A 7802-nucleotide genomic window follows, 5' to 3' on the forward strand; every position below is an offset into this window, starting at 1 on the left:
CTGTGGTACAAACAAACCATACTACTATCCTGCACTCATGTGAACAGCATCTGATTGATTTTTTTTGGAAATGCACAGGACATAAAAACAGTGCCTAGAAGTGGGGAATTATTGCCTTCCTCACAACTTTGCAGTCATTGTTGTTTTCAATATTTTTCACTCATTAAGGATTGTGTTTAATCACATACTATGCCGAAAGGGCGGTTTATACCAATTTAGTTTATGTAATTTTAGTTGAGGATAAATTATTTATTTTGGCTATTATTTTAATTCTTTTTTGTAGTATTGGAGAGCAGTGCTTGTTGCAAACTGAAATATGGCATATATGGCAAGAAATTGTTAAAGTTAAGATGGCAAAAGCTAGAGTGTTTTCCATGCTGCTATAATATAGCAATATGGAAATGTACTTGTTCTTTTAACAGAACAAGAACAGCTAACCTGTTATTCATGACTTTTTGACAATGCAGACAAAAAAAAATATGCTGTGGTGTTGTAATGTTTCCCAAAAAAACAAGAGCATGATAGCTGTAAGCCTTATCAAGCTATATAAATCCAAACACAGGCAACATTGTTTAATTTGTCAAAAATCAACAAGTGTTGCTTCCTCTTCTTGTTCGTAGCTGTGGAAACATGCACGGTATTCTGCTGCTGGAGCCCGAACACTTCCAGGATGGAGAATCTGTGCATCTCAACAGGTCCTTCTGATAAGACATGCCTTTTTCTTTATCCGCCAATTGCTTTTGACAAAGTGGCATTTTCACAATGTTATTGCAACTATAAAAACTGCAAATCAATGTCTCTGATACCTCACCAATCACAGGGCTCAACAACATTCAAGGCTAATCATTTCTGTAATGCTGAATGTGTTCGGCACAAATAATCCAACTGTTATCAAATCAAGGGCTTTGAAACATCCAAGCACAAGGGTAAAGGCAGTTATGTTTTGGAAGGAACTTTTTGGTAAAGGATGACATTTTTTTTATTTTCAGCATCTTTCTGTTTTCCCTTTTGAACTAAAAACATACCAATCCTTAACATAAAAAACGAGGTACACACTTAGCCCTGAATTTTATGTAAAGTTAAACTGCTAGTGTAGTGTTTGTTTGATCTAAATGTGGCCCAAAAGAGTGACTTACAAAAGAAAGGTTACCCATTGTATGATACTCAACACTTGTGAAACAGGTATACATTTGCATTATATGTTTCAGTGTTTTCAGTGTTATTACAATTATAAAGTTTATAGTCAGGGGTGCACATCACTTTTTTTGTGAGTTACTCAGATGAGTACCAGGAAACAGCGTTTGGTACTCACCCCACACGAAGCGTGGTCCTCCTCAGTGTCGCATTCACTGTCCTCTATTTACACTTCTTGCATGCTAGATGATGAAGATGATGAAGATGCACCTCCCTGTCTCTTTTTAAGCCTCCGATTTGCTTTCTCCAAAACTTGTTGCCAAAACTGTGAAGTCCTTGCATTTCCTGAGGCCAAGTTGAAGGATCAAATACTAAGAAATTATCACATGACTTGAAGTCATATCTGATTTCAGATGTGGGAAGTTACTAAGTACACTTATTCAAGTACTGTACTTAAGTAACATTTTGAGATATTTGTACTTTACTTTGATGCTACTTTGTACTTCTACTCCACTACAGTTCAGAGGTAAATACCTTTAGTTACTTTACAGATGTGGATGAATGATGTGAAATATAATCAAGTCTTAAATCAGACTTTAGGTCCACCTGGAGTAAATTCACAAGCTACCCTGCAGTATACAAAGTCATTACAACTAGCTGCATCTCTACCAGCTGTAATAACACTTTAATGATCAATCATTATAAAACATATATGTATTATTCTGAAATGGACCAATCTACTTTTACTTTAACTATATTTTGATAATACTTTTCCAATTTGACTAACGTAACATTTTGAATGCAGGACTTTTACTGTAACAGACTATTCCTACACAAGATCTGAGTACTTCTTCCACCTCTGTCGTATTTCAAACTCTTCCATTAACACCCTGAGTAAGTTTGCAAGTGTGTGTTTTACTCCACTTTGTTGTAAATAAAACTGCAGCAGCTTGACCACAGAGCGTGACGTAGCGTCCACACGGCGGCATGCGTTGAAGATTGCCGGTGGGCGTGTCTGAAACTTGACCAACAACCAATCACATGAATCTCCCGCCCCGGACACACAAGCAAGCGGTTTGATTGGCTCAATTCTGTTGTTCATACCGACGTTAACCTTGTCTGTGCAACACGGTGAACACTCTTGTCGCCCAGTGGTATAAGCACTCTGCCTCCTGCTAAAGCTTCACAGGTCCGTCGGTTATGTCCTGCGCGGCTCGCCCAGCTCCAGTTCAATCAGTCATAGAAATTGCGAAGATCTTTTGCAGGGAGCGAAACGGCAACGTAGCTGCCTAATGTCTTTGTTTTTTTTTACATGTCTAGTAGTTTACTCCATTGAGTGTTTACAAGAAACACGTGTAGACGAAATGTGTGTATTGTTTTTTATGTTTTGAGGTACGCAAAGGCGCGTAGTGACACAAGTGACGTTACGCAATTCAGATTTGTGCCGCACATGCGTACCAGTTATGTGCACCCCTGTTTATAGTGCAAGAATCAATAGGGAAATCTTAAAACATGTTAAAGTTACTAAATCAACTTCCTCCTTGCCCTTCAAGAATATGCCTCAATAAAGATGTCTCAAAGTAAAATCTCTGAATTCTGTGCTCATCTATAAACATAGAATGTTTGCTGCATATGATGCAAGACAGCTCAACCACTCTAGAGGGAAATAAACTCATATGCATCCTTACTACACCTCTGTGGGTACAGTAGTCTGACACTAAAACACATGTTTAACACCAGGTGGACAGTCAAAAATACAAATTATCTGCATATGCAACACTGAGAAATAAAAAAAGATTCTGCAGACATTTTTAACGTGGGGCCTAATCTTAGCTACCTGACCTTTACATGTTATAGTCATATCACAACAGAGAGAGAAATAATAAAAATGCAAATAACCTGCAGGGATGGCCGAGAATGCCTGGGGGAGTGAGTGACTGATACCGATGTGGGAGGCTGACATGGTAATCATCATCCATTTGGGAGCAATAGGCTCACAGCTGCAGACCATGATGGAGACCTGTGAAACAGACATTTGCAAGAAGGACAGAATTAATATAGAACACATCATAAACAGTGTCTATCAAAATGCATGGTTAATATGATTTATTAGGCACAGTGCCTCACCAATTTGTTGTTTTCTTCTCTGTTGGGCATTATAATTAAACTGAAATATGTGGGATCACTGGAAAAAAAAAAATATGGAGCAAGATTTGATCTACAATACACACCAACACTAGTTCACACTTGCAATTTTTTCAATGCATGATTTTTTTCTGGGATGCATTAGCTTTTTAATAAATGCTGAACAAGTATTGCCACATAACATTAGTGCAACCCTTTTATGGAAGAGTAAAGGGGTAAATATAACAGCACACGACAGAAAAAGAGAAATAGTCTTAACAAATGTAGACGACAAACATGCACCGATACGAAGCCGATTACAAGGCAGCTTTTAACGGGTTTGTAATCGCTTCGAGCCCAAAGATCAGACACAGCTGTGTTTGCACAACCGAGGCTAGCTGATGCTAACGATATCCTAGCACAGTTCCCCTGACCCTGCGCCATTTACCAGCCAGCTAACAGGCTGCCAACAGTTTGATTTCAACTCGTAACTTACTTGTCCGCAATTAAAATCCGTCACTTTCATTTTCCTCGGGGAAAAGAGGGATAAAACTACCTTGAGCCAGAGTTTTAACTTACCTGCTGCTAGCAACGCCACAGGGGAGGATGATGATGATGGCAGTTCTTCTTATGGTTGTCATGCTAGCCCAATGCTAACGCTGGTTAGCTCCCTTCAGGACGCCTCAGAGGAAATAAAAAATGATAAATCCTTTAAAAAAGTCGCGCTAACACACCGTGAGAGGTCGCTGGGAATAAGAAGCCAAAACAGAGGAAGTGTTATCCTGTCTCTGACGGTAAACTTTGATAGTTTCCTAAGGTTACTTCGACAACAAAAAAAAAAAGAAAAAACATCCAAACTGACCACCAAGCCACTTTGCAGGCGGAGTGTGATTGGAGGGTGCACGCCACCAATCACCTGTGGAGAGCTCACTGTTCCCCCCGCCCACTCACTAATAAGAATGTATTTCATTAAATGTTTTGGTTTAAGAAATGCATTGTAGTAAGTACAAAAGCAACAAATAACAACATAGCCTTAAATAAAAAAATAAAAATTCATCCTCTGACTGAGTATTACTCCTTTATTTAGGCCATTAACAGATGATGCTACAGTGATTTTTCAGCATGGTTGCAGTATTTGTTATGTAACTGTCTCCGGGGCTGGTCACCTCCCTCCAACCCCATCCTCCCCACCCCCCATCTCTGCCCCTTCACATGCAGGGCAATGCCGCCTCCTCTGTGATATTTGCACGCCACATCTTTTATGATGACACAGCTGCATAGTGGAAGCGGAGTCGTTTTCTCTGATGCTCCACCAGCACCAACAGCAGCACCACCTCCCACTAGCTGCTAAAGCTGCATGCATGCTTGCCCTGTGACTCTTGGATTGGAGGAGGTGTGGCTATGATTAATATCGCTTTGTTCAACACTCCAAGCAAGGTCATCAGCAGCCATCTGTAGGCAGTGGAGAAACCCTAATAACCATTTACATTTGAACATCCCATTGTTCCTCTGCGCTTACACGATGCAGCCCAGTGCCCTGGCAAAGTGGCTGCACATACACTGGCTGCTCTTTTAAGACTTGTACATCACCATGTGAAGCCTGCAGTGTTCTGTTTGATTGATTCAAAGGTGTTTGCCGGAATACTTAAGCACTGAGAGTCTAGGTTGCATGTCGGCGTCCAGAATACCTTCTCTGACTGCTGAACTGTAAATGAATGTGAAGATGCTTCATCATTTGCAGCAACGAGGCAATTTCTTCTCCTGTCATCTAGAGGGCAGTGGATACCTTTGTAAAGAAATGTGTCTCCACTGGGATTACACTGCAAAATGCTAACCTCAATATCTTTTGCCTTCTGAGAGCAAAGTTACACAGCTGAGCCACACGTCAGCATATATGGGATTCTTCTTGGAAAATATGACGAATAATGATTAAATGTGAATAATACATTAATTTAACTTTGCATGCATTCCATAGACAATTAACTAACCTTGTGTTGCAAGCAGTTCATGTTGGGATGACGTGTGAATGTGTGCGTGCAGTGCATGCAGGGAAGTGTTTAAGGTGGCAGTCGGGGTTTCATATTGAGATCAAAGGAGAACAAGTCAGAACCCAACATCCGTTTCAAGCCCCTCTCCGCTTAACAAGTTGGACCAACTGGCTGCTGACAAGAGTTCAGAGGAAGGCTGTTGCTTCATTGTGCTTCACAGCAGGGATCCTGATTGAGAAGTAGATCTGTTTCCCTGGCTGCTATTACTGATTTCGTTAACATTTGGGGTTGACAGTTGTCATGAAGGCCCTTTTAGAGACGGGCTGTGCAACAGAAACATTACTCTTAGATTTTGATATTGTGTCACATTACAACAGATTAAAGTGTTTTTTTATTGTAATTTTGAGTTTTATGACATAAGCATATCATTCTGCATTCTATATACAAAATATGTTTGCAACCATTTTTAGGAAGTCTCATGGTTTTTTCTCAGACCTTATTGTACTTCCTGTGTTAATTTCACCAATACATTTAGATTTATTTTCAGGCACAGACGGAAGGCTTTGTTTGGGCATGGCTCACCTTCTTCCCACGTCTCTGCTCAAGCTTTTTCTGATAACAGGCAAACTCTTGTGGATGCTGGTGAGTAGTTTCCATAGCAGCCACAGAGCCACACCCAGCATCAGCAGCTCATAGCACTGCAGCGATCAGGATTGGACCTCATCGGCGTCCCAGAGAGACAGGGGAAGCCGGAGCTCTTTATCGGAAGCAGATTGTCGATATTGATTCCAAAAACGTATTTTGCATGAAATGAATATGCTCTTTAAATCTTAAGGGAGGTGAGCGAAAGAAACATTAAGTGATTAAACTTTCCCGGGTGAAATGTTTTAATGAATGCAAATAGCTATGTAACATGAAAAAAAAAGTAAGAATGTGCCATAACAAGTAAAAATAGATGACAAAATGAATACATACATAAAAAGTAAGGGTACAAATGTGCAGATTGTTCTACATTACAATATACAATGGTATATTAGTTAGGAAGATATACATGCTTATTAATAGTGGACAAAATGATATACTGAAAACTTTGCACTGCACATGATACACTAATAACAAATAAAGGTTGCTCTTTTATCTGAATACACATCCGTTTGTGCCTATTACATTTCTAGACTTGTGTAGAGGGATTTTCCAGGGAATATTAGAGGGTCAAACTTACTCAAACATCCGAATTAAGGGCAACCTCTCGGGAGGAAATCTCCTCGTTGGGAACACCGGTCCTTTGTTGTTGTTGTTGCTGGGCTCTGAGGAAAATGGAAGCCAACAATAATAACACTTAGAGAAGCATGGTGGGGAAAAAGCTGCCATTTGCCACTTTCAGGAAAAACATCACTTAAAGCTGCATTCACTGACAAAATCTATTGAACTGTTCCATTGTTATGGATGTATTGGTGCAGTAATAAAATAACTACCCCTTACAAGAGGTCTATGAACATTGAGAGAGTCTTCTGTTTGTCCAGTCGTCAGCAGGATTTGTTCTCTTTAGCCCTCAGTGTCCACGTCCATATACCTGAGGAGGCTGGAGTTGGAGGCACTGTTGCTAAGACACCAGCCTGAAAGACCAGCGTGAGGTTCAGGTGGGGACACCCCGTCTCACGCTCCTATAGATTATAGGACAAAAGATGCATTTCTTTGAAAACGAACAGTGTAATCAAAGAAAGAACCAGAGCAAGCAAAGAGAGTATTTTGGTATCTTTTCATCATTAAATATCCAGTAAAAACGTCCATACTCTTTTGGAATTTCTGCTTAATTTGCCAGAAATAAAAAGGATGTGGTACCTGCACAGTGCAGATGTTGGGCCTTCTGGGAGTAGTTGCCATGGCAGGAGCTACAGTAATAAAATCCCCATCGTTTCATACCAAAACAGACAAGACTCCAAGCTGAGTGCACTCACATGCTCCACCACAACGGCCCAGACACACCAAACTGACACCAAAGAACACGTCCCGACGGAACACGACTGTTGTGTGTGTCGCCTCATGTCTCCTGCGTCTTGGCCAACAGTCGCACTGGAACACACCGCAAAGACTTCAGCCGACGGCCAAGTAGCACGTACGAACTGCGGATGCGTTACGGCCCCCACACACGGCGGCGTGCGTTGCCGCTTCAACGCTTCTGGCCATTCACTTTGAATGGGGTGACGTCACGATTCGCCGAACTGCATTGTGGGAGCAAAGCGTAGCTTCTCTCGCAGTGCTCGCTGCAAGAGTAGAGCAATGTTCCGGCTCCTACACAAGGCGGCGTGCGTTGTCGCTTGCCGGCGGGGGGGGGCTGAAACTCGACCAACAACCAATCACATGAATCTCCCGCCCCAGACACATAAGCACGCGGTTTGATTGGCTAGAGCTTGTACTGGCATATGATTCGATTGGCTGACGCCTCCGTCGAGGCGGCAAAAGTAGAACATTGCTCTACTTTTGCAGCGAGCACCGCGAGAGAAGCTACGCTTTGCTCCCACAATGCAGTGCGGCGAATCGTGACGTCACCCCATT

General features: G+C 41.5%; 1 protein-coding gene across 1 annotated transcript in view; it reads left to right on the forward strand.

The window, feature by feature from the left end:
- The first annotated feature begins 5819 nt into the window (after window positions 1-5819).
- Window positions 5820-7802, forward strand: part of LOC104965204 (enhancer of polycomb homolog 1-like) — a 12381-nt gene continuing 10398 nt past the window's right edge. Inside the window, exon 1 of the mRNA XM_010794164.1 lies at window positions 5820-5888. Coding sequence (XP_010792466.1) covers window positions 5820-5888 — 69 coding nt within the window. The remainder of the gene's footprint in view (window positions 5889-7802) is intronic.

Source organism: Notothenia coriiceps, unplaced genomic scaffold (assembly GCF_000735185.1).
Source record: "Notothenia coriiceps isolate Sejong01 unplaced genomic scaffold, NC01 NC01_scaffold00037244, whole genome shotgun sequence".
In the NCBI taxonomy this organism is placed as follows: Eukaryota; Metazoa; Chordata; class Actinopteri; order Perciformes; family Nototheniidae; genus Notothenia; species Notothenia coriiceps.